Source organism: Vespa velutina, chromosome 2 (genome assembly GCF_912470025.1).
Source record: "Vespa velutina chromosome 2, iVesVel2.1, whole genome shotgun sequence".
NCBI lineage: Eukaryota > Metazoa > Arthropoda > Insecta > Hymenoptera > Vespidae > Vespa > Vespa velutina.
The window spans coordinates 14,587,266-14,614,985 of NC_062189.1; the positions used below are offsets into that span (position 1 = coordinate 14,587,266).

Below are 27,720 nucleotides of genomic sequence, written 5' to 3' on the forward strand. Positions count from 1 at the left end.
TTTTCCTTAAGGAAATCTCATAATTAATTTATCAAAATCTCATTTTATATTCTATGTTAAATTAAGCTCGCTCGTTTAAAGAGTTTTTAAAAAAGTTTACGCACGGCTAGCGGAAAAAGAAAAGAAAATATTTCGAAAACCGTCTAGTTTCGTTACAGTAGAATTAATTTGCGTTCGTATAGGATTCCGTTGGAATAGAGAAAAAAAAAAAGATAGACAGAGAAAGAAACGTCAGGCGTTACCAGAGGAAGTAGTTACTTGAAACGACTTTCTGTGCGTGGCGCGTTATGTCCTTTGCACCGTGTCGTCGACGGATTTAACTGCCCGCCACACAACTCGTCGTTGATTTCGCGTTGACTAGTTTATATTTCTACGGAGGCCATTTTATCGGAAGTTCTTAGAGCTTTCTAAGTCTGGGATTATCAACCGAGCTTAGAACGAAGTGAAAATGTTGCTACGAGATGAAATAAAGAATGTCTACGTTGATGAACCTGAAATACAATTTCAAATGTGTTTGTAACGTGTTACGTGATTTTCTGCCAATTTGAATGAGATGAAAGAAATTACATGAATTCTTCTTTCGAGAAAGTTACCACCGTGGGATTTCAAAAAAACATTAATGAAGAACATAGAAAAACATGTCTTTTTTTTTTTTCTTTTTTCTTTTTTTCTTTTCTTTTTTTACATTGCTTATAGTTTTTCCATGACTTTGACGAGGGTAAAACTACGTTGCCCATCGATACCCTTTTTATTTTTCACCTTGGCTTCTGTATGAGAGATTTCACTTTTCTACAGGCCGTCCCAACCACGCCCACCCTTCTCGAAGACTAAATCGACGAGGAAAACCTTTTTATCTTCGAGTTTTCTCTCGACGCCACGTTTTCTTATCGTGAATCTATCCTCGTTCTACGACATCTGTGGTATATTTACTCAAGGTAAAGAATAAAGGAGTATATTCTATTGAGAGGATGAAGACAAAAAAAAAAAAAAAAAGAAAAAAAGAAAAAAAGAAAGAAAGAAAAAAAAAAAGGAGAAATAAAAAAAGAAAAGAAAAGAAGTATCCTTACTTCGACAATATCTTCGCGAACGAAAAAAAGTAAAATTGTGCGATGAACTAAAAAACACGAGAGACAAAATTTATTATCCGCCCTTACACGTTAGTAGTAACCTGTTCCTTACTGTTTGGAACTTTTTTATTTTTACATTAGGAAGGACGTATCATTTAGCCGACTTGTCTTCGTGCATATTTCATCCCGTGCCAGGTATTAATATCAGTGTCAACATCTATGTGGATACAGAGAAGAGAAGAGTCGAGGAGGGTTGCTAAAAAAGAGATAGCTCCCTTGCGTTTCCAGCGGAGTAACTTTTGCCACCTTCTTGCTTCCTCTCTCTTTCTCTCTCTCTCTCTCTCTCTCTCTCTCTTTCATCCTTTTTTTATTTTTTTTTTTTGCCTTTTGAGTTTCCACTGTGTTTCTCACTTTTCCTGCTTTTTCGTGAAACGATCCAAGCCCTCTTTTTCTCGTTCCAATCCTCTCATTCGTGGGCAGAGCAACGTCGGCAGGCTTCTCATCGTTGCATCGTCGCTCCTCTTTTGGCGACGACGACGACGACGACGACGACGACGACGATGACGACGACGACGACGACGACGACGATGACGACAACGGTTACGACGGCAACGACGACGATGAGAGTTGCCCGAGCATCTCGCGTAATTTTCAACAGGAAGCGAAAGCTACGTACGTGCGAAATGAACGTCCGTCCATCACCCCTCTCCCATCTCCCTCCCTCCCTCCCTTCCTCTCGGTTACTCAACCCCAACATATACCGACGACACTTCATTAAAACAACGCGCTGACGATTTTCCTTCTGTCTTTCCTTTCCATCTCTTGTTTTCTTTTACCTTTATATCTTCTTTTATTCTTCTCTTTTCGCTCAGCGAACGAGAATTAAATTTATGCTTCTTGCCTCTCTTTCACGTTTTACTAGGTAGTCTCTAATGCTTCTCTTTTCCCTTTTGTGGAATCTGAAATCCAATGGATTCGCTTTGGTTCGCTGAATTTTTCAATACCAAATTTTCGTCGTTTCGTTCGTACATACGATATCGTTGAAATATAAATGATTATTATTAGAAAATAGTAAAAGCATTCCTACGAATCGACCACTCGATAAAACTTAGTTCTTATTACTTATCTTGTATATTGTCATAACATCATTGGAATATAAATATTTCATAGAGGAAATAAAGAATGAATATGTGAGATAGTATAATATTCGTATTATTCGATTTAATATTTAATATTGTATGAAGTAATATCGGTATAATATTTTTCTTCTTTTATTATTTCTTTTTTTTTTTTTTTTTTTTCTTTTTTTTTTTTTCTTTCGTTTCAAGGATTCACATAAATCTGAAAAAATAATTATATTTTGTACCGAACAAGTTCGATGGTTAGAGTAAGGAAAGACATGAGTTAGGTAAACGTGGTGAGATAGGGATAATCCGTTGACTGTACGTTTCGGCACGCTTTATTCCTGAATACGGAAAAAAAATCGTCTCGGTGAGCATCTTGACCCAGTTTGATACGAACGATTGGTGTGGAAGGTTGGTTCTTCCTTGTGGTAAATCGCTCTCTCTCTCTCTCTTTCTCTCTTTCTTTCTCTCTCTCTCTCTTTTCTTTATTTCTTTTCTTTTCCTTTTTCCAGTGTTCGGTGCATAAGCACCTAGATAATCGATCGCATTACGATCTTCAAAGACGGATATTTTCACGATGAAAAGCCATAGCGCCTTGGAACAAAGCCCGTTTTCAAAGACATCGCCTTTCTCGACTTTAAAATTCCCTGAGAATTTCATTTCTTTCGATCTCTCTTGGACGCTTTTTATCGTTGATGCCGTTCAACTCACTTACAAAAATGAAAAAAAATCTTCAAGATACAAATATGATATAATCTTATGATATTATTTAAGATACACATCGAATAAAATTACGCGATAGTGAAAACGTAATAAACCGTATTATTTATGATCATTCTTCCTATAATTAGAATGAATAAATTTAAAGGATTAATAACGAATCAGGTCGAAGATATTAATGTAATTCTCTGTGTATTGTAAGTTTGTTAATAATAATAATAATATTGGAATTGTTAATAAAGCAACAGTTTATACAATTCACGTTCCCTTTGTCGATGATATCTCGATGATTTTATTACCTTTCTGTTAACATATCTAGTTTATTATTATTATAATAACAAGAATTGTTATATATTATTTTATATTATTGTACTAATCTGAATCGGACAGTAATCGACCATTATCTCTAAAATCTCTCTATGTGTTCTTTTATAGTTATCTATATTATACTCGTAAACCCTGGCATTAAACTTGATAAGCAAATATCGAGAGTAATAATCGGTTAATTGATTTACATGTACATATATCGAGCCAATGAATTTCGATAAACGATCGAAATCGTTTGTCTATTACAAAATCGTCTTCCCGAAGCTAATTCATTCGATATTGGAGAATAGAGTATATTCGGCATTATAATTAGCTATCTAAATGTACTTACAATTAGAGGAGGAAACGTGCCGTGTTTACTCGTACCAATAAATTGAAAATGTATCGTCACGGAAAGACAATGATGTTCTGCCGATGGTATCGCTTCGAGATATCGTTATTCGTCGATTAGAAGAGGGGGAATAATGTTTTGACTGTACCAGAGAAGAAAGTATTTTGCATGGTACTTCAGCGAAATGACACGTCCCGCGTGTATGCGCATATTCGATGACCCATTGAAATCGTTCCACTCGAATGCCTCTGTAAATACGTATTGCACGCGTCTGTTCATACGTATGTATCATCGAGTCTTTGGAAAATTCATTTCTAGCGCAATACGTTCATACTAATCGATCGGAAATTTTATTAAAGCATATATTAACGATTCGGTTGATTCATTTTATATCACAAGGATAGAAGTATAACGTTTAATAATAATTTTAAAAGAACCCCGTTTGAGATGTTCAACGTATGAAACATATCATTTCGTATCAGTTCAGAAATCTCATAATCGCCAGATTAATCGTTATGTATAAATGGACGCGCTTGGTTCATACTAAACTGAACGCTATTTAACCGTAATATTTGCGAAAGGCCTTGCACGTGTCGATGTATGTATACATACAATATATACATATATATATATATATATATATATATATATATATATGTGTGTGTGTGTAGGTGAGTAAAGTAATATGTGTGTACGAGAGGAGCGCGTCCACTAAACCGAGAGTAACTTGCAAATTTATGAAATAGAAGCGAGCTCGCATCGCTTCCTCGATTCCGAGGTTCACGATAATGTTACCACGTTTAGTTCAACCTAGTTGCTATTCGCGTATCCTTCCTCGACCTTTTCCTCCTCTGTTCTCTCTCTCTCTCTCTCTCTGGTGACTTCTATCTTCCTTCCTACCTTCTCCTATCCTCGATAAAACGGAGTTCTAACGTGATGAATGTTGCTGCATTAGCCGCTCTCTGCACAGTGGACGTGAACGCGCTTAATGAAAATTGTTTCGGCGACTGTGAATTCATTGTGAGGAAACAACGCGAAGAGAAACAACATAATCGGAGATATTCACGTGATCGTTCTCGTTGGTAGTTATATACATATATGTGTGTATACATATATATATATGTATATATAACTCAATGTCAGGATATTATTTGTGACAAGTTGTTTTTCTTTTTTTTTTTATTTTTTTTTTTTTTTTATTTTTTTTATTTGGCATTTTTTTCCCCTCTTGTTTCCTGGTAGAAATACTTTGGAAAGTTTTTTGTTATCTCACCGGAACGTGCATATAAAATATCGTCGAGTACGTCCAATTCGTTACGATATGACGGAAGGTAAAAACGAATCAATTTGTCAACGACCGAGAGACGGTCACAATTAAGAGCGTTACGTGTTACGTTGGAAACAAATAGATTCAATAGGCTCGATAAATAACGCGGATGGTTTCGGCTGACCGGTACATCGAAGAGAATTAACGATCCTGATTTTAATAGTTACGTTCTGCGTTACGAATAATTAACCAATATGACAGAATTATTAATCAACGCGTATGTACTGTATATTTTGACACGGCAAAACAATCAGAAATGTAAACCGTTTAAGGATTATCGTTGCATCGTCGGTATATGTCGGTTATTCTCGTTTGAATACTATCGATCCAGTCACTAATTCTTTCTCTCTTTGTTTCATTTTTTCTTTTCTTTTTTTTTTTTTTTTTTTTTGTTCTTTTTTCATTTTTTTGTTTTTCCTCCCATTTCAGGGACGAATCGGAGAAGAAAACTTTGCTTATTTTTCCGTATCAGTTGGCGTCATGCACATACAACGTCATCACACTTTACGGCCACTCTATATTTGCAAATATTTAGGTGTTTATTGTACGTGACAGTAAATCGATCCTTGTTGCTGTCAACTCAGGCCATAACGGAATACGACGAGTTCTCGTATTCATTTCGGAAGAGCTTCTGTACAAATTCATCCGAACTGTAAGCGAAGAAGCCTGAAGCAATACGATCTGCCATTTCTAGTTGCTAGAGTTTATTATTTCTTAAGCGTATAATTATCTTAATCGATATAGGATCTGACTTGGCGAATAGAAGAATGTTTCTACCATATTCGTTTCATACTTCTTCCTATAAGTTGAGATACGAATTAAAATATTTATCCATATAAGAAATTATATATATATATATATATAATAAATTTTTTATAACCAATTATTTAGGAAAAAGTTATTCTGATAAATGGATTAGAAAGAAAGTTATCAGGAAAAATATACTTAATCAATAGTTTATAAAAATTATTTATAAAAAATTGTTTTTTTTTTTTTTTTATATTATTTAAAACATGCCGAAATGATAGAGGAAAGTCTGCCCTTTACAATAGTCTTCGTACGAATTCTTTAAGATTCTTAATTCCAGAGATATTTTAATGTTAGTAAAAGACAGTTATATTGACCCGACATAGATTCATTGACACAGTGACCTATATAAATTTCTGGAATTTATGCGCTCAGTTGATAATCCGAAATAAATTACTACTAATTAAGAATCATTAATAATAATCTCTTCCAAAGATATTTTCGAAATGTTTAAGAAGTTCTAGAGACTTAAAACAGAAACTATTTTAAAAGAAAAAAAAAAAATGTTCTTTTTTTACGCTTTCATATATCTTGATAATATCGATATAAAAAGATCGATCTTTTATTCACAAGTATTTTATTCTTTTATCTCATAAGTATATATATATATATATATATATATATATATATATATATATATATATATATATATATATATATATATATATACGTATTCGATGAGTTTTTACCGTCAATCTTGAAAATTAATAGTCATCAGTATGCATTAAAGATTATATAAAATATTAAGTGAATATTTTACTTAATAAAACTACGGCAAGCACTTTGGTTAGATTAATAATAGATTTGTAAAGTCTATAACTTGTTCGATAACTTGGAAGAAACGAGAGGATGTTTCGGATGTATTACTAATTTTAATAATTCTCCCCTTTTCCCGTCACCGTCCCCTTCCCACGTAATCCTTAAAAGTACCGACTTAAATGATGAGAGACCTACTAAATCATCTTGAAAATGTCATTTACAACTCTTACAAGTCGACGATTATTCCTTTCGTTAGTACTCGAATCGCTTCTTCTCGGGTTCTGGCGTGGTGCCATTAATTTCTTATTTATGAGTTGATTCTTAAATAGGGAGAGTGAAAGAGAGAGAGAGAGAGATAGAGAGAGAGAGAGAGAGAAACACATCGCATCGCATCGCATCGTATCGCTTCGCATCGCGAAGAACGATGTTCCTCTTTTTCGAGAATATTTCTCGCAGAACGTTTTCTAGGTCAAGTCTATTAATAATCCTCGCAATGTCCTTTTACGACCGTCATTTTTCTTCCAGGCATTCGGTAATTTTCCTGTTAACGTTGCACCGTCTTTAACCTTAGCAACGAACTTGTGAACTCGTATTTTCTATTCCAATCTCTTATTCTTTCTCTCTTATTATTTCTTTTTCTCTCTTAACGATCTCAACGAGAAAAGAAAAAGATCGAGGCTCGCATTACGATACCATCCGTAAATTATTTCGTTAAATCTATAGGCGGCTGTTTTATGCGATATTACGAAAAAAAAAAAAAGAAAAGAAAAAAAACAAAACAAAAAAAAAACAAAAAAAAAAAGAAAAAACAAAAACGAAATTAAAGCTGCCTGGATATTGTACTAAAATAGTTCCTATTACGAAATCCCAACGCGAAATTAAAGATTTTTCTAATATTGCGCAGATCGATCGGGACAAATCAGTTTTATGATAAAGTCTACCACTTTTTTTTATTTTTTCTTTTATTTTCTTTTTTCTTTTTTTTTTTTCTCTCTCTCTCTTTTTTTTACCTTTCCTTCCATTAAGGCTTACCAATGGAAATAGTATGGCAAAGTGAAATTCGTTTCGCGGTGAGCCAAACGATCGCGTTCGACTGAAAGCTACGATTTTCACGGTGGAAGTCGTTCTCTAGGAGAAACTCGAACCGATTTCCAGTCTTTCTTTAGCTTCTCTCAAAAACGAATTTCGTACCCTTTCGTTCTTTTTCTCTTACACCCTCTTCAGCTACCTTTTCCTCGAGCATTCGTCCTTTGTGCATACTAGCCCGTTTCAAGGCTCGCTTTTCACACACGTTTGATTATGTGTACAATATATATATATATATATATATATATATATATGTACCATATATATATATATGGTACATTCGGTTTAAGTATATACAGGCATAAATTTCCTTAATTATTAAAAATGCAAAAAAAGGTTTCAGACGAAAAAGTTTGTACGGTGCCAATAGTGAAGGACCATAGTGAAGAACATCATAGTGATAATTATTTAATTTTAATTTTAATCTATAATCTTTGAAAGCTTTGCAAAGATCAAGCTTACATTTTTTCTCTATATCCTTTATTACACATTCTTGTTATTTATGTCGAACCATTTTCAAAACACCACATACACATGTATTTTGTATGAGTCGTTGTTGAGTTATTAAGCTTCAAATTTGATATGGTCCTAGCAAAACATACCGTGGGCAATTGAAACGAGTCGATTCGAGTCGAGCCGAGTTGACCCTTTTCTGTTTTGTCCGATTTTGTCCTGTCCTTGTTATGTCCTTTGCTGCCCTATTTTGTTCTCTGCTGACTTGCCCTAACCTATCCTGTTATGTCCTTTTCTGTCCTGTCTTTAAAATTGACATGCCGTTGACATTAACACGTTTGTACGTATCCTCCATTATTAATTTATACATTTTGCATCGATGTGGCTGAATTCAATTGATTTTCTGAAACACATAAACTCCAATCGAGTTATGAAGATAACATTAATGCCATGGCATGCCAAATTTGAAGCTTAATAATTCAACAACATCCAACATAAAATATGTATATAAAATACGTTCGTCGAAACATTCGTCTGAAACTTAAGAAAATAATTGCGTGTATACATATAGTAAATCGGCCATACTTTCTCTTTATATATATATAAGGATGTATATAGATGTTCCCTAACTTAATAAAACGAGATTTAAGATTTAATGATTCCAACCTACTATTCTCTAATCACCGTCGTAAACTTAACTATGACCTATTTTCTACAGCAAGGAGTTTAAAATATCGATAAAATATCGCGAATTAATGCAACGATCGATAATTACGATGTCTGGAATCAGAAGGGCTCTGTCTTTCTCTCCCATTTTCTTTCTCTCATTCTCTCTCTCTCTCTCTCTCTCTCTCTCTCTCTCTCTCTCTCTCTCTCTCTCTCTCTCTCTCTTTATCTCTTTATTCCCCATTTTATTACAAATTACTGATAGATAGATTAATATGAAACGTTGCATAACTTTGTCTACAATGCGATTTAATTGAGGTCATGATTGAGATTTGTCACTTCTTCGTTTTTTTCTATCAAAACTTTTCGACGATAATTACTTTGTTATTGTACGTATCGATTTCTATTGATCTCGAACAAACGTGAGACAATAATTGCATGTAAATTGTAACGACTCCTTTGTTTTACGTTTTATTCGATGACTCGATAAAGCTGCCGAAAACATATTCAGGATGAAACGAGATGAAAACGATATTTTGGATTAAATTGTGACTCTTAACGATAACGCGGAAAATAAGAGAGAAATAGAGAGAGAGAGAGAGAGAGAGAAAAAGAGAGAGGGAACTCCGATGGACGGCCATTTTATCGAGAGGACACATTATATTGGCAAACGCGGAACAGCTTTAACCTCGCGCCTCTATTATCGAGAAACCGTTTAATAGAAGCGGCGTTAGTGCGTCTCTACTGACGAGAGAACGAATTTTCGGAATAACCGATTGACCAACTGAATTTTCGACGTTTCCCATCTCTATCACTCCCTCCCTCTCTCTCTCTCTTTTTTTCTCTTTCTTTCTCTCTTTCATCGAATGTATATCTACGTATCTATCCATCCTCATCCGACAATCGAATTCTCTCTCTCTCTCTCTCTCTCTCTCTCTCTTTCTTTCTCTTTCTATTTTTTCAATCTATTTATCTATGCCTCTCATTCTCTCGTTTTCTATTTCTTTCTGTAAATATACAAACGACAAATGTTTACCGAACGAATACGTTGTGGCCGATAACGGTGGCCTGTCGTTCTGTTAATGATGCGTTCACGAAATGGCGTAATCGGATATTGACGAAACGTTATTGTTTTACAAGTGATCTAACGAGCGATACACTTTTGATCATAGATATATTTTGAATGCAATGTAATCGATTTACTACCAGCACCCTTTTAATTTGAATTTCTAATAGAAATTGAAGATAGAATAATCGTTTTGGTTTCTATTGTGTGAAGTTCGATGATTTCCCATTTGTTTCTCCATTAACAATAGGCAAACTTATTCGATGTTCAACGTTCTCGGATTCACAACTGCATAGATATGTTTCAAATTGAAATCCAGAAAATCAATATCGTACAAATAATGATGTATCATCGATAATAACCAGTTTTACAATATAAATACGATTTGGGATTACCGACGTAAAAAATTTATTGGAAAGAAAGAGAGAAAGAAAGAAAGAAAGAAATAAATAAGGGGAACTAAAAGGGATACGATACGAGTTCGATAAGGGACAAATCCAAATATAGACGGTGATAAGGATTAAGAAAGATAGCGAAGGGTGATCAAAAGGGTGACCGTAATCATCGTGCGAAAAGGAAAATCGTACGGTTTTTCGTACCAAAGTAGCCGGTTTCATTATCGAGGATATTGAGTACGAGAATGGAACGAGTATAGATTTTATTCTTTTTATTTTTAAACGATTTTTCAGAGTTGTTATTTTTTCTTTTTTCTTTTTTTTTTTTCAACTCGTTCAACATCAACAAGTTTTAAATGTTGATGATGACGGTACAAGACATATTTGTTTTGTTGGTAAGTGCGCGTAAATGCATAGCCGTTCTCATGCATTAGTACGAAATCCTCTTTTCTTATCCATATATAGGTTTGCCTAACGGTTCGTATAAGGTTTACGAGCGTTCCATAACAAACGTTGGTAGAAATTTTTTTGAAGAGACTTTTTCTTCTCTTCGGAGTCTTGCCGAACAGCTTTACGTCGTTTCGCCTTATATTTTACGAAGGCGGGCGAGTATAAGCTCACACGCGTAAGCCCACGTGGAAAATGGTGTTTGAAGTCGTTGATTCTTTCTCAAGTGGTAGGAACATGATTCATTGCCGTACCGCCAAATGAGAATCGAATGCGTACCCTCGTATATCTTTCCCTATAGCGTACCACATACAATCGTGAATTTATCCCTTCGTTTATGTGTTCCCTTATCTCGTACACATCATTTACTTTCGACGGCGAAAGAGGCTTACTTGCTGTTTAAAATAATACGCCGGCAGGATTATTCAAATTGTTAACATTTATTGGGAACGGCGCGTCGAAAAATCCATAATTCATCGATAAAAATCATAATAAAATTTTTCATCAAATCAGCCAAAATTTACAAAATACAAGCTATGAGCTTGATAAAGGCATGTATATCTCTGATATAGATTTATGTATCGGATCAAGTTGTATGAAAATTTACAATTAGTACGATGTGCGATCGTAGTTATTTTTTTTTTTTTCTTTTTTTTTTTTATGCATTTCGAATGGTCTTTAATACCGCTGAACCAGCATTTTTATACGCTTTCTCGTTCAAAGGTTTGACTTGATCAAGCTATGCTTAATTGAATCAGACCAATGAAAAATCTACGCTTTAAACGATCGCTCTGAACTTTCAACGTTCGTCTACTGTGAAATCCAGATACTTTTTTTGCCCTGAGAAAAGTGCAATCCGCTCGAATTCTCATTCTCTCTTTCTCATTTTCTCATATTATCATATAATTTCATATCAAATTTTTCTCAAGGATTCGCATATTGGTATTAAATATTTGCACGAATAAATGTAAACGAATATATCGAAATTAAAGTACGAGGAAAATAAAGAAACATCAAAAGGATATCGTTTGGAGAGTATTTTCTTTGGAGAGTAGAGAAAACGATGGTAGTTGTAGGTATATATATATATATATACCTATATACGGTAGAACGTTTTAAAGTTCTCATTAAACGATCGAGGTCTGTGGGACACTTCTGTGTCGCATTGTTCGCTTTGTTCGGTGTTTACGCCGCTGCGTCGGGTGGCGTCGGCGTCGTCGGCGGCCCTCGAGAGAAACCCCAACGGCCGTGGATAGCTTTCATTAAGCTTGCATTGTCTCGGCACCGCACTATTATGGCCGAGTGAATAACTCCGAGCTATCCTAGTAAAGCGAATGAGAAAGAGAGAGAGAGAGAGAGAGAGAGAGAGAGAGAGAGAGAGACAAAAAGAGAAAAAGAGAAAGAGAGACAAACAGAGAGGTAGATAGATAGATAGAAAGAGAGAAAGGGAGAGAGAGAGAGAGAGAAAGAGAGAGAGAGAATATTTTCCTCGTCTATTTTCACGTTTCGCTTTTCTCCCTTTTTTTCTATTATTTCTCACGTTCGTGATCTCGTCTCAAAAGAAAATTCGTTTTCATGTTTGCAAAGATAACGCGTCAATAACAACGCTCTCTCACCTTTATGACTCTCGATGAAATCGTTACGATTTTTATTTTTCATGCATTTTCCGGTCAGTCACATGCCGTACACCAGTTCACGTTCTATATCGATCCACTTGCAATGGATTTAATCCTGCGGATCGCGCGCGGCCGCATTCCTGCACACACATACACATGGATAGGCATACACACGCGCGCGCGTCCATAGATACACACACACATACACACACACACACACATATATACACACGTTGACACAGACAAAGACATACGCACGAATAGCAGCAGCAGGGTTTTCCTTCCGCGCCATTAACGAGCATCGTCGGCTTGTGTGAAAGAATTCATGCATATCGTGAGCCAAGCGAATAGTAGAAGCTTTTCGCTTACCACCACGAAGATGATAGGGATTTGTGATGGAAAAAGAGGGAGGACGAAGAGAGTAGGTGGGAGAATTAAAATCGTTGGCGAACAAACGAGCCAGCAGAAAGCGACCCGATCCGAGGTCAAGTAATTAACGAGCAGGACAGTGAAGATTTTTACGGTTGGGCTTGGCAAAAGGGGGGTCTCTCTTTTTCACACAAATACACATACATACACTTTTGCTAGCATTCGCTCGCTCTTTCGCTTCGCGACCGACAGGACACATTTACGTTATCACGAGGATGTTCATCGCGCGAATGGCGTCGAAGGGTGAGTAGCAAGTCCAACACGTCACTAGCTGGCGCCGTTGAAACGTTTCTAGACGCGTTATACTATAATTCTCGCCTGGTTAATATTCCAACTTGGTTCTCCTCTTCTACTTCATTCATTCTTCCTTTTTCTCTTCTTTCTATTTTTCTTTTTCTTATTCTTTTTCTTCTTCTAAGAAAAGACGATCTTGACAAACGACAACCGACGATGTTGTTCTTGTCATCATCGTCCTCGCCGTCGTCGTTACACGTCGCCGAATAAATTGGTGACGATGCATCGGTGAAATAGCGCGTGGGGGGGGGGGAAGAAGGGATATGCTTCTTCACTGTATGAATCGGCTAGAAACTTTATGATCGTTTGGATTTTACGATCGTACGATAAGTAGGGATCTGTATCGAGTAATATTTGAGCAAGACTTAAGCGCGATAAAAACATGGGGGGAAAAGGATAAATTTGTAAATAACGTTGAATCGATTTACGAGCTTTCATCTCGCTATAAATAAGTCCATATCTTAGATTTATGAACAAGTTGCTAATTAATTAGATTTATTATCAGATAATAAACCTGATACTTTATTCGAGGCTTGATCGTTATTCAGATCGAATATTTTATTATTATCTATTAATGAAAAATTAATACGTTAGCTTGTTAGCAATGTCAAGGTATAACAAAGATAACGAAGGATTGATCGTTAAAATTATCGTTAGTATAACACGAACGTTTGTTTAATATCAAAGTTGTAGGATTAGCGCGAAAGCAACGCAATTTCGTAGAAACGGAGAATTTTGGAGCGCCGGAGGAACGTAATAACGTGTCAGTTCAATCTCGGCCCTCTACCGTCAATCAAGTCCTGAAGAGTATTGCGTCCCGTTATACGCCGAAGGCCGGTCCCACTATTCAAATAACGCTTCTGTCTCTTTTCGACGATCCGATAGGATCGATACACTAGCGTGCATCGAACGCTTGGCACTGACACTAATTGCTTAATACCTGTTTCAGATACTCCATCGTTCGCGATAACGCGTTTACCTGGATTTGGAATTCCCATCGTCGAGGGAATGTCTGTCAGCCTAAAATGCGAGGTGGACAGCAATCCTGTGAGCACTCCGATATGGCAGCGGGGTAAGTGATGTAAAACGAAAAGAATTCGATTTTTATCCTGAATTTATCGAAACGTTCCGCGTTTCTCTATCTCTCTCTCTCTCTCCCTCTCTCTCTCTCTATCTCTATCTCTCTCTCTCTCTCTCTCTCTCTTTTTTACTCTATACTTTGACTCGCGTTTCGTGGCTTTTCAACTCTCTTCGTTAGATATTAGAGAAACGAAAAATTGCCTCGGTGAGGTAGATCAAAACGTTAACGGCTTTCGTTGCATTGGATTAGAGCGTCGGGGTTTTGGCTATCGTTCGTTTAGAAAGGATCGAGGCAACGAAGTTCGAACAGTCAAATTTTTTCGATACAGTATGTGAGTATGTGTAACGTGTGAAAGAGAATATTTTAATTTCACCTCTTTCTCCATGCAAACACGAACAAGCAAGTTACAACGTTCGTTAAAACTATATATGTGAGTCCACGAATTGGTATTGCAATCTCGTCCAAATTAAATTGTCTCATCTATACGAGGTTAGGTGATAAAACTACAGAAAACACAATTAACAATAACGAATAAAGTTTATTTATGACCAAGGTTAACAATTAACAGATATCTCAGATTAACAGACAGTTCAGACAGTTCTGACTAACAGACAAGTCAGACAGTTCGTACTAACGGACGATTCAGACTTACAAACGGATTGCACTTCTAATTAATTACTCCGTCTAACGGAATATTCCCTTCTCAATTTATACCTTTTCGATGGGTTCATCGAACTATCGCGAATTATCGCGAGTCTCAATTTCCTTAATTAGACGATAAGCGATCACGTTTTTCACGAGGCTTGCAAAAGTTAATGTCTTTTTTCACCCAATCATCCTTTTCCTATTAAATATCTGTTCGTTAAGAGACGTTCAGATTCACGAACTACGACGTCAACTGTAATTAAATCTAAAGCAATATACTTAATTATCGCCGTTACGTAAATAATTAATCCATCACGATTTGCAAAATTTTACGTAACAAATATTTTTTCCGATACGATTATGATCGGTCTATGACATATATACGTACAATACATACAAGCATTGCATCGAAACAATGCTCGATCGTGTTAATTAGTTGAAAACATTGAAAATGATCGTAATCAAATTGTCAAGATATTCTTTTTGATCGATATTTTATATTACAGTACATGTTTCTATGGAAAATTTATAAAAATAGAACTAACATTTTATTGATTGCAAAACAATTGTTCCTTCGTAAAAACTTTTCGTTCGACTTTGTATTTATATTGTATCATAAGCTTGTAATATGTTTTTTTTTTTTCCCTATAAATTTGTCGTCATGACGTTAAGATTTTTTTTTTTATTTACATGATAAGCCATCATAACGACGATCGCTTGATGTCGATGTTCATTCGATTCGAAAACCTATCGTGATTATTTTTATATATAATGGTAAACATATACGAACTATTCCCTCGAGTCCATTGTACATATACCATTGAAACTGATCGTAATGTAATTTGGTTATTTGGAATACCGAAACTTTCAAGCGTTTATTTGGAGAATTCTTTAAATAAGCCCGAATAAGGTTCCACGTATTAAAAATATTATCAAGATAAAGAGAATGATTTCTAGTTAACTTTTATGTATGTAAAAGTGTTATAAGTTTAATGACGGACAAATAATCTCTCTCTCTCTCTCTCTCTCTCTCTCTCTCTCTCTCTATCTCTCTCTCTCTCTTTCTCTATTACTCTCTCGATATTTCGAAAGTTTGTTTTCATAAATTGAAATTCATATTAGTTTGTTGGCCAGAGGCGTTTGCTGGTAACGGCGTTTATATATTAAATATTTTATAACTTTTCTCTCGAAACGTGTAGGCGTTGAAAAAGCTTTGAAGACAGATCGATGAAGTGATGTTACAATCTTTTTTACGATATAAAGATTTTTATTAATAAATCAAAGATACATTAAATTTGCTTGAAAAATAGATTTAAAGAGAGAGAGAGAGAGAGAGAGAGAGAGAGAGAGAGAGTGCAGTTCGTATCATGGATATTTACGAACGACATTTACGAACTTTGGCAGATTCGTAATTAGTTGAGAATCCACTAATCATCGCATAAAGCGAAAACTACGATTTCTAACTCGTCGACTCAAGATGTTGGTAAATGTAGGTATTCCAAGCAAACTCGTAGGTCTCGACAACCGTGTACGTACGTTCTTCGTCAACAACGAAGGACTTGATTCACTTGCGCACGTGCATTATTTCGTGCAACGGCACATTTCCATACACCCTCTACCTCCTCTCTCCTCCTCGGCAAACTGCAAGTGAAGCCGGGAGACGTAGGCACGTGTTACAGCAACGTGACCGTAATTTAATCAGGTCTAACCGTTGATGTGTTGCACCAGGAGAACCGAAAAATCAATATAATTAAAACACCTTTCGTAACTTCACCGATTGCTTTTTTCTTTTCTTTTCCTTTTTTTTTCCTTTTTTTTTTTTTTAATTGTCTATTTGTATAAACCCCATCGTTAGTATCGTTAGTATATTTTTAACGAATATATACAAATCCAAATATATCTCACTTGGTACATACATATAGGGTATAAGGAGAGTGTGTTTCATATTCTAATTTTAATGTTTTTTAAAAAATTGAAATTTTTGATCTTAATGAAATTATTAAATGAAATTGAGATGAGAGAATCTTGTTAGCTACGATGTTATTATTAAGTAACAATTGATGTTCGAAGGTAATTGATAATTCTACGATATAGTTAAATAACAATTAACAATTCTATAAGTATATATCGAATAAGAGAATATTATTTATATTTATTGAAAATTTAAATTTCTCTTATACGTATATATGTATGAATATATGTATATACGTACCTGTATATAATACATGTACTATTAAATATGGATACTTTTAGGGCCAATTTTCATCAAATCACGTTCTAGTTTCATTCGTTATCTTCTTTACAGAAGGAAAAAGGTTACAAGATGACGACGAAATCCATTTGGAGTAACTTCTTTTTTTTTTTTTTCTTAATGCTCTTTGTGAAAATTTCACGCATCCGTACGAAAATTCTCTACGACCGACAAAGAATTACGATTCCGAAGGAGGAGCAAAAAATTCAACGTTCTCGCACCTTTCTTCGTATCTTTTAAGCAAACATTAATTTCCATGTATATAGGATGTTAAATATTTCACGACAGCTCGCAAACGAAAATTATCCGAGAAAGTATGAACCACCTCACGTAGAGTTCGCGAAACGCGTCACTTCACGTTGTAATTTCGTGAGCGTTAACATTGGACTGGTATCCGTGAAATCTAGGAAACGTTCCTCTAAAATTTCATCCATGCTCCGCAAATGTTCGACTCTTGGAAATAGAAGCTTTCTCTCTTTCTCATTCTCTTTCTCCCTGTCTGTCTCTCTCTCTCTCCCTCTCTCTCTCTCTCTCTCTCTCTCTTTCCTTTCTCTCTGTTTGTCTGTCTTTGTCTCTCTTTGATGTTTTAGTTGGAGGGTCGTCAGGTACATCGCCCTATAATCATATTATTATGGACCGCAACGTGTACTAGAGACTGGAGCTCGAGTAGCGGGACATTGTCGAATCGAAACAATAGCTATTCTCTGGTTTCGTCTCCTCTAACCAGCAGCACGAACCCTTCGCTCAGACGATGGAGCAGAGTGACACGTGCTACCAACGTTATTCCGTTCTCGATTAGTTGCGTCACATTTCTATCAACATGCTGAAATTCTGCGTCGAAATGGAGACATTGTCTCTTCTCTCTCTCTCTCTCTCTCTCTCTCTCTCTCTCTCTCTCTCTCTCTCTCTCTGTCTCTGTCTCTGCCTCTCTCTCTCTCTCTCTCTCTCTCTCTCTTTCTTTTTTTCCATTCATCAGAGAAATACTGATTAATACAATCGATAATTCGTAAGCTATCACACGCACGAACAAAATTTATAAATCAATATGTATCGGTGTTTTTATTCGTTTATGAAGCTTACGAGAGAATTTTAGGCACTGCAACGGGCCCGCTGAGATTGTTTAGGTATATTTTTGAATAATTAATTATCAGCATTGATGAACGCAATATCGCACTACTCTCGTTGGCAGGGTTCGTTCGCGAATGATTGAAAATAATCGGCACGTGGAGACGACTGGTTACGTAACGATAACTAGATTTCTGTTTTCGCTTCAGCGAATGATTGGATTGAATTCAGCGCGAATTCTTTCGCGCTCACAGAGTTTATTCCATTATCAGCGACGCGTCCGCCATCGTTTGAATTTCGTGCGTATAATAACGAGCGATATAAAGCCGGATGGGATTAAAAGGTAGGAGAACGAAAACGAAAGAGAAAGAGAGAGAGAGAGAGAGAGAGAGAGAGATAGAGATAGAGATAAAGAGAGAGAGATAGAGAGAGAGGAAGCTTGATAAATAAATTCTGACGATATCGTTCGAGGTTGCTCGATGGGTCGTATAATAAAAGCGAAGGTATTTGATCGCGTTTATCTTTGTTCCGTCGGTCGTTATATCAAATATATCAAAATCTCGGAAAATACTTTCTTAAATTTTTACTTTATTTTTGACAGACGTTCGAATATAAGTCTCGACTCGTAATGTTCAGCAATATGATTCGTGATTTTTTTCTTTTTTTTTTTTTTTTTTCTTTTTTTCTTTTTTTCTTTTTTTCTTTTATTACGATCCAATAAAACGAACGGGTAGAACTGGAGAATATCGATCTTATTGATTTAATTTATCGGTCTAATTCAAGAGAATGCAGTCTTCGTAAAGTAGATTTCCAACGAAAATATAACTATGATAAATTAAGAGAAAGGTACTATACGATATTGTACGATTCGATAAAATACACCGGTCACCTAGTGAATTTCCTTGATTCTCTTGACCTCTATTTTACTTTGGTAGCACGACATTAACCGACATACGCCAAACGGCAAGTTTACCACATCGTTGCGGATCCGTATAAGCGCAAGAAAATCTACAGCAACTTGCACCGTTAGATAATGGGTAACACAAGGCATTACCTTTACGGTATAGTCTGCTTCGAGGATTAACGTTTATTTTAATGGATGTACTTTTCAACCGGATCTCCGCCTGACATCGTTTCGCTTAGATCGCCATCGTAAGAAAGATTTATTTTTATAGAACAATGCCAATGAAACTACACGTTCGTTTTCGATCATCATGTAACATTTGAAAATCTTTTAATACATTACGCGTCATTATCGTTTAATCGTCTTATCAGATGTCTTGTTTTTTCTTTTATATAATGCTGTTGTCTTTTTTATTAAAATAATATATTTCATTGAATGTATCCCATTAATATTTTGTATTACGTAAAAATAGATACTTCGAATTTTTTGATAAAATATATGATAAAGAAGGTAAAATATAATAAAATTCAATATACCTTGCATATTATTTTTCTCTATTTTTCATTAAATTGTCGCGTTTACATTTTCTTTGTTATTGTTGAATAAAACTTTTGATCACGTTGTTTTATTGGTTTTAATCAATATACCTATAGGAAAAATATACGTATTTTTCTTTCTGTTTTTCTCTGTTTTTTATTTTTCTTTTTCTTTTTCCTTTTTTTTTTTTTCTTTTTTTCCTACAAGACTATCACTACCTCGTTCAGGATTCGTAGAATCGATTTTCAAATAAGAATGAAAATAATACGAATCCTTAAACTTTGATTTCTTCCAATAAACCTTTTTGGATTTGTTTTTGGAATAATTAAACTATCCGTTAGAATTTCAATCGTGTTGAAAGTTTGAAACAAAGTTGAAAAGTAATCGAGTCGCGAAGTTCGAAACGAACTAAAAGAAAGAAAGAAAGAGAGAAAGAGAGAGAGAGAGAGAGAGAGAGAGAGAGAGAAAGAAAGAGAGAAAAAGTATATTTGCATCGTTCGTAGATATCATATTTTAGTTCTTATGGAAGAAGCGTTATTATTATCTTTGTCTAATGAAAGAGAAAGAGAGAGATAGAGAGAGAGAGAGAGAGAGAGAGCAAGAGAAAAATAAGTGATATATGTTTTCAAAATGTTTACTCTCTACCGTAATATTTATGAGTTAAAACTTACATCGTACAAGAACGTACTTAATCGAATGATAGTTTTCAGTTCTTTCTAAAATTTTGGAGTATTAACAGTGTTAGCTCGGATTCTGCGTTAGATTTGGTTTGGTTATAAAAATTGATTTTATTCCTTATCTTACGACCAGTTTCTTACTTTTTTCCGTGGACTCTTCACTTTTTTATTACTTTCTCCTTTAACTTAACGCCATGGTAGTATTTTTATCGCAGCACTCGAACTGTTGTATTTCCGGTTGAGAATCGCGATAAGACGTAACCACGATCGTATCGCGAGAGATAGAAAGAAAAAGAAATAAAGAGAGAGAGAGAGAGAGATAGAGGGATGGAGGGGTGAGGGAAATAAAAGGTTGACTTTTATTTGCCGTCGTGCGAAGTGGTAAAAGTTCGCCGCAGCATAATAATTCTCTTTTTTCCGGCGTCAATCAGTGCATCGAGATACGAGAAAGGCAAGGCCAAGACATTAAGAAAGAAAGGAATGAAGGGAAAAAAGGAAGGAAAGAGAGAATTCGGAGTTCACTTGAGAGACCACTTTCTTGATTAGACTGCAGCGTTTAAGAGAAACGAATCCATTACATTCGTTAACTGGCCGCGAAGTAAACTTTCTACCGAGTTGAAATTTGCAATTTCAGTTTCTGCATCTTTCGCAGATTTCTACCTTTTATCAGAGTTTTTTCTTTCTCTCTCTCTCTCTTTTTTTTCTCTACCGTTTTACAACATCAACGATTGTGTTCCACTTGGAAATATCGAGTTCAATTCATCTTCTATATTATAGAAAATTGCAATTTGTAATTTTTGGGAATTTTCATGTCCGTGTCCACATTAATGGAAATATCATAAAAGTTCAATAATGTTTGTATTGTAGTTTAAATATGTTAAATTGTTAACGTAATAGACCATCCATTTTTCACAAATGTTCTATATAGTTTACGTAGATGTTATTAAATGATACCCGAGATCGTGTACGCTTTTAACGTTTACTTTTAAATAATGACAAACTTTCAGAATATTTTCATGTACGTTCGTTTATATAATTCATTTAAATGAATTTGTCTTGCCAATATGTCAGTTCTTTTGATTGATTAACAAAGCATTTGTTTTTAAATTATATTTCGCATATTAACTTATTTTGTTTTTAGATCGTTTCACGTTTACATATGTACATTTGCTTAAATATTATATTTCAGCAAACATTTGAATTGTGCTCATTAAAAAGCTTTCGAAAGTATCGTGTTTAAAATTCATTAAAATATTATTAAATCATTCAGATTTGAACAAATGAATGACAAAGGAAATGATTGTTGGTTACTTATTATAATTAAACTTCTTAGTTCCACATAAGTCGTCGTTTTATTTGCCTTGTAGCTGGATGATGACGCTTTTTCCCCCCCTCTCAAAAGTCCTCTTCTTCCGTTTTCTAACCTCGTTAAACTTCGATTTACTTGCCGTGCGCTTTAACAAGATAAAAGCAAACCCAAATTTAACGTATTTGCATCAAATCTACGTTAGAACATAGTTTACTTTGTGATTTAATGGATATTTCAGAGAATCAGAATGCATTTTGATATAAAATCGGAATGGAACGAATTATTCCATTTCAATTTTTTTCATGTCCCGTATTTTTTCTAACAAATTCATTTTCTATTACTCTTTCCTGAGAATAACTAGCACTTCAATATTCTTTAGAATTGGTAATTAAAAATAAAAAAAAAAAAAAGAAAAGAAAAGAAAAGAGAAAAAAAAGAAGGAGAGAAAAAGAAATATATGCGCATAGGAGTACGCAGAGGACAAACGACAAACTGCTTCTCTTTTTACAATGGAAGATCTTTTTTTCTATCAGAATAAAAGTACGTAGATGACGAAAAGAATAGACCATGGATGATGCAGAACGTGTTTTCCTTCGATATTCTCTCTCTCTTTCACTCTTTCTTTCTAGTCTCGTTAAGGAGAATCAACACAAAATGCTGAGAGCAGCTGGGACCATCATTTCGTGCTTGGATCAATCGTGAGGGAGAATGATAAGAAACATGATGGACGAGCTGCTATCGGCACGCTTCCGTCGACGAGCTATTCGAAAATGACGGGAAGGTGATCTTTACGAAAACGAAAATTATTGCTTAATAACGTTTTAATCAATCTCGAAAATTATTACGAAAGTTAGAAAATCATTTTATCCCCTTTTCGTAATCAACGAATTAATATCTTTCTTGATCCATTTTTCATCTTTGCACGTTTGATTTTACGACGGAAATATACTTCAATAGGTGTAAACAAGTTAGTTTCTTTTTTATTTTTTTTTTATTTTCTTTTTCTTTGCTTATGTTTCTATTTCTTCAGTATTATATTCTTTCTATTTTGTTTATATTTACGTTAGTCGTATTAGAGCGAAGGTCGTTCAAGATTGAAGATTATTCCGTCTTAACTCAAGTAACGTATAATTATATTTATTTTATCTTATTTTTTAATTACGTTAGACTTATCTTATTTTTTTACTTACGTAATCAATATTACCTTTGAATAGACAAAAATCTAATAATACGTATTGTTGATACGAATGAAGAGATTGATGTATAATATTAATTCGTAGTTTTGATCTTCTCGAAATATTGAAATGCATTGTGTAAGAAGAGTACAAGGAAAGTGATGGTGTTAGTAAGGAATAACCAAATTTAAGATCTCTTCTTTTTCGTAGTTGGTTCTCCTCGAATGTATAATTAATCGGTGTCTACGGGAAGCAGACAAGGCCGACAGAAAAATCGACGTTCTATCGCGATGACGGATGGCGGTCGTATCGACTCTCATCCTCGTCGGTTTACATATACATATACATACAAACGTATAAGGGCGCATATTATATAGAATCCATATACATACATATATATATATATATGTATATATTATATATATTATATATGTATATATATATATATATGTATATATGTACTGTAAACGTACATACAGAAGCAAGTACCAATACGCATAGATATAGCCGAGTTATCTATTAAATATTCAATTATTTCTGTCTTCCGCCTCTGACATTTGGAATTCGCCCAACTGCCCCAAACCCGTCTCGTTGCAGAGCTTAATCCCTATTCATAGAACCAATCGGATGATTTCGAACAAATCCTTCGAGCGTTCCGCTAAATCCGTTGCAATTAAAATACTTTAATATCCTTTGAAGCACGTACCTGCCCCAGGCTTCGTCTCTTCTCCTTTTCTCTCTCACTCTCTCTCTCTCTCTCTCTCTCTCTCTCTCTCTCTTTCTCTCTCTCTCTCTCTCTCTCTCTCTCTCTCCCTCTATCTATCTATGTATCTATCTATCTCTTTCTCTCCCTCTCTCTCTCTCTCTCTCTCTCTCTTTCTCTTTCTTCCATCATAAATTCGTCCTGCTGCTTCCCCCAATCGGCCCTTCTCTTCATGGCAACCATCGACCAGAGAACTTTCCATCGCAGATTCTTTTTGGAACGGTTGCTCTTATTAAACGTCCCAATCGAGATGCCCCGAGGAGGCAGCACGTTCGTTTCCTTTCAAAGCGTTCTTTGCCGACGCTATCTCGAGAAAATTTCGGGTCTTCAATTTCTCGGACGGATCGACGAGAATATGAAGCGTTGTATAAACTCTGGGACGTCCAATCTTTGTGGTAAATGTTTTTCTACTGCTTTCTTTTCTCTCTCTCTCTCTCTCTCTCTCTCTCTCTCTTTCTCTCTCTTTTTCTTCGTCTCCCATAAACGAGCTATTTTTGTATGTTTGCTCGACTTCCTACCCCGAAAATCGTGAGTGTCCTGTGGAAATAGCCAGTCATAATATAATGTTTATAAATTGTTCGTTCCTACATACGGGAATTGAAGAAATAAAGACTAATAGAACGAAAGAGAGAAGAGAAAGACGGGGAAAAAGAGGCGGAGGAGAGAGAGAGAGAGAGAAAGAGAAAGAGAAAAGGACATATATTGCATTATTTGTCCGTGACGGTCTTAAAGTACATATTGTTATTTTTATGAAATTCAGATTTATTCTCTTATCATATACGTATTCCATTATTTTTTTGCATTTATTTCACACAGGGATGTAGAAACGGCTCTCTCGAGTATCATTTCAAAGCGGTATCTATAACCCAATTTTAAGGACGTATACATATATAATATAAACGAGAAGGATTTTTGACGAGCATGTCGTCGAAAAAAAAAAAAAAAAAGAAAAAAAAGGAAAGAATAAAAAAACAAAAAACAGAGAAAAATATAATTACGATATTAATTAGCGAGCATCTCTAATAAGCAACCATAGGAATAGAGAGATGGGAAAAAGAGGGAGTGGAGAAGGAAGAGAGGTAGTATATATAATTCGCAAACGAACAATTCGCATTTCAAACGATATCGTTGAATTTGAGGATCCTAGGGAAGGACGCGAAAAGGGCTGACATAAAATCAGGATGTAATATTCGTGTCATAAAGCACGCTGTCAGTTCGAATGAAGAAAAAAATTTATCACTGTTCGGTCGAACGATTTGTCAGGGATGATACGTTTGGTCGAGGGACATTTCGCGAGAAATGTACGGGAGCGTCAGCTGTGCGAAACCGCCCAAGGGATAGGAAGTTCGATCCCCTCCTGAATCGTTGTTCATTCGAAGGCACTACCATATAATGGGGGACTGTACCATAGGATTCATAAAGTTCATGCATACCGAAAGATTTAAATCTTCCTATTATCGTGCATCGTATCGTCAAAACTTTTATTTTTCATTTTTGAGTTCTTTTTTATTTTTTCTCTCATTTCTATTTCTCTCATTCTTTTTCTTTTACAATCCTTTTGAAATGTTTCATGCTAGAATATAATACGACTTTTCAACAACGATAATTCTCTTTTATATTTTTCCAACATTATTAATGATAATAGAATTAGAGACTTGAATTTTCTACAGCACCAATTTAACAGATAGTAAGGAGAATTAATAATTTATTTATGTATTTAAGTTATTCAGAGATTGAATGTCGCTGTACATCTAATTATTCGATTATGAAATATCTCGGCGATTATTAAAGCGAACATGAGGAACATATGTATTTAATCCGTAACGGAAATGACTTTGAAAATAATTCATAAGTATGTATTCAATATATTTGAGTCCGATCTACTAGGTACATATTAAATGATAATAGCAAAGCAGCTGAAACGTTTCTAAATGTTATATGATATACCAGATGATATTAATATCAATACATTTTATTAATTTTATCGGATTATAAATATTATATTATACGATCGTACAATCGCGTTATGATATATTTATGTACATATATTTTATTATTTTATACAATATCGAAGCGTCAATAAATACGATATAATAATGTTAATCGGAAACAATGATAAATTTCATTTAATTGATTTGAGTGAATCGTTCGGTGCAGTCCTTCTCTGTAAATGATAAGATCGTCGCACGTTGATACGAGTTACACCTTTTCTGATTTAACGTCGGTATTCCGGGGATGGATAGAAAAAGCGTCGTTAGAGTGTCGTTAGGAGACGAAAAGTTGGAAGAAAAAGGTATCGATATTGTCGAGTCGAAGCGTTAGAAGACGAAGAGAAACGTCTTTTTTCGAGAGGAGAAGACAGAGATGGACGAAAAAGTTTTTGCGTTTACTTGTAAATCTTTCGAGCGTGTTGTTTTCTATGTCTATCCCATTAATTCGTCTTTGTATTTTAGCAGTTTTTCACCTTTTGTTTCAGACAATGGACTACTTCCCGTCGAGCAGAGCGATGACGGATGGTTGAACTTTACAAAAATCACTCGTGCCGAGAGCGGCTGGTACAAATGTTACACTCGGCACATGCTCGGAATTTTCACTAGTATTGGTTATTTTCTGAATGTTCGCTGTGAGTAAAACGTTACTGTATCATAGAATTAATCGATCGATCATTAAATGTGGACGAGATAGGGGAAGGGAAAAGTGAGAGGAAGGCAAAATCTCGTTAAATGGTTACTTCAGCCTCGTCCCAGTATTCGATCAATCGTAGATATATATTCACGTTGCAAGATCATCTTGTCATTTGCATGGTTATATCACGATTGCATAAGCAACGTATGTACATCGTGATCTTCGAATATCGAAGGAAGAGAAATTATCTATTAACTCCTCGTTCACTGCGTCTACCACTCGAAATACTTTAATCCTCGAACGTACGAAGCTCGTATTATCGGCTTCTCTTCGCTGATTAGCGAACGGTAAGCTCTCGAGAAGATAGCAACGTATGGAAAGCAATTTGTAACGTACAGTGATAATTGGAGCGGGAATAACTTTTGGCTTAGAACTTGTCGGAATCGAATATACGTACATATATGTAATATTATATACTTATAAATGAGCAAAGTAGATACCTATGTATGTAGATCGCACGCGATTTTTCATTTTCAAGTTAGACGCTTGAACGACGACGAGGACATTTTATCGAAGAGTTTGCTTCCCAAAGCGACACGACTTGCGAACAAATTCAACCTCCTCGATCTTCGCGTCGTCAGTTCTCTACAACGTCGTATTTCATGAGAAAGCTCGTAAATATGTCGAGATACCGCTATCTCGAAATATCGCTCGCATCTTCGAACGCCGTTCGAAGAAAAATCAGAGTATGTCGATGGTAGCGTTGTTGCGCAATCGAACGAAAGATGCGATGGACCGATTATTCTCTATACACTGGTACAAGTACTGTATACATGCCCGACGATCGTCGTTCTACGATGGCCAATAATTCGGAAAGAAAATAGAACATAGATCTTAAGTAGATAGATGAACGTTGGTATTGTCTTCTAGTAATAATCTCTTTCCTTCTCTCTCTCTCTCTCTCTCTCTCTCTCTCTCTCTCTCTCTCTCTCTCTCTCTCTACCTCTATCTTTTAATCTCTATCTCGTACATCGTAGATGTTATGTATTATATGCTTTATCCCATCTTCCAATTCTCGGAGAGAGCAAGAGGAGAGATTCTCGCTGATTCGAAATGCGAAGCTAGTCGTCGTGTCGACCGATAACCGGAAACCACAGTCATTTGTCAAGGACGGAAACCACCGAGCCAACCGGAAATTATCCGTGCCTCGTCGTGAAAATTTGCAAATTTCCTACCTGGTCCCCATCCAGTCTCGTTATAACTAGAACGCGACCCTTGCATCTCAAAGCTCTTCCAACCTCTGCATTTCCCAACCCTCTCTCTCTCTCTCTCTCTCTCTCTCTCTCTCTCTCTCTATCCCTCTATCCCTCTCTCCGCCTAGCTTTATATACACGGAACGTTCCACTCTCGTCTGTGTTTCCTCGCCCGACGATCAGGGATACGGGCTTCCGAGCACCTAATCTCTACGCAATTTGGATGGCTCGCGAGTGCCTGTAAACTAACTGCTACTCTACGATGGAAATTATCGATTACATGGATAACTCAGTCCCATACGGATCTCCTCGTGGATTACTTATCCATGGATTACGTTACTATGATACGCGTTTTCGGCTTAAATTTCAAATTGCATACTATTTAGTGAAGAATGAAGGATAAGAACGATGACACAATAACGATCACGACGTAATTTCGTTTCTTCCAATAACGTTAAAATGTTTTTCTTTATTTGCGTTGTAAATATAGGTATATGTTTTATTGCACAAATTTCTTTCTC

General features: G+C 35.5%; 1 protein-coding gene and 1 long non-coding RNA gene across 10 annotated transcripts in view; one reads left to right on the forward strand and one right to left on the reverse strand.

The window, feature by feature from the left end:
* Positions 1 to 27,720, forward strand: part of LOC124946561 (irregular chiasm C-roughest protein) — a 235,160-nt gene that overhangs the window by 149,245 nt on the left and 58,195 nt on the right. For all 9 annotated transcript variants that reach the window (XM_047487374.1, XM_047487376.1, XM_047487378.1 and 6 more), the window contains 2 exons: positions 13,864 to 13,986; positions 25,798 to 25,944. In XM_047487374.1, coding sequence (XP_047343330.1) covers positions 13,864 to 13,986; positions 25,798 to 25,944 — 270 coding nt within the window. The remainder of the gene's footprint in view (positions 1 to 13,863; positions 13,987 to 25,797; positions 25,945 to 27,720) is intronic.
* LOC124946564 overlaps positions 19,343 to 27,720 on the reverse strand; it is an 81,239-nt gene continuing 72,861 nt past the window's right edge. The window contains exon 3 of the long non-coding RNA XR_007100122.1: positions 19,343 to 23,858. This is a non-coding gene — a long non-coding RNA (uncharacterized LOC124946564). The remainder of the gene's footprint in view (positions 23,859 to 27,720) is intronic.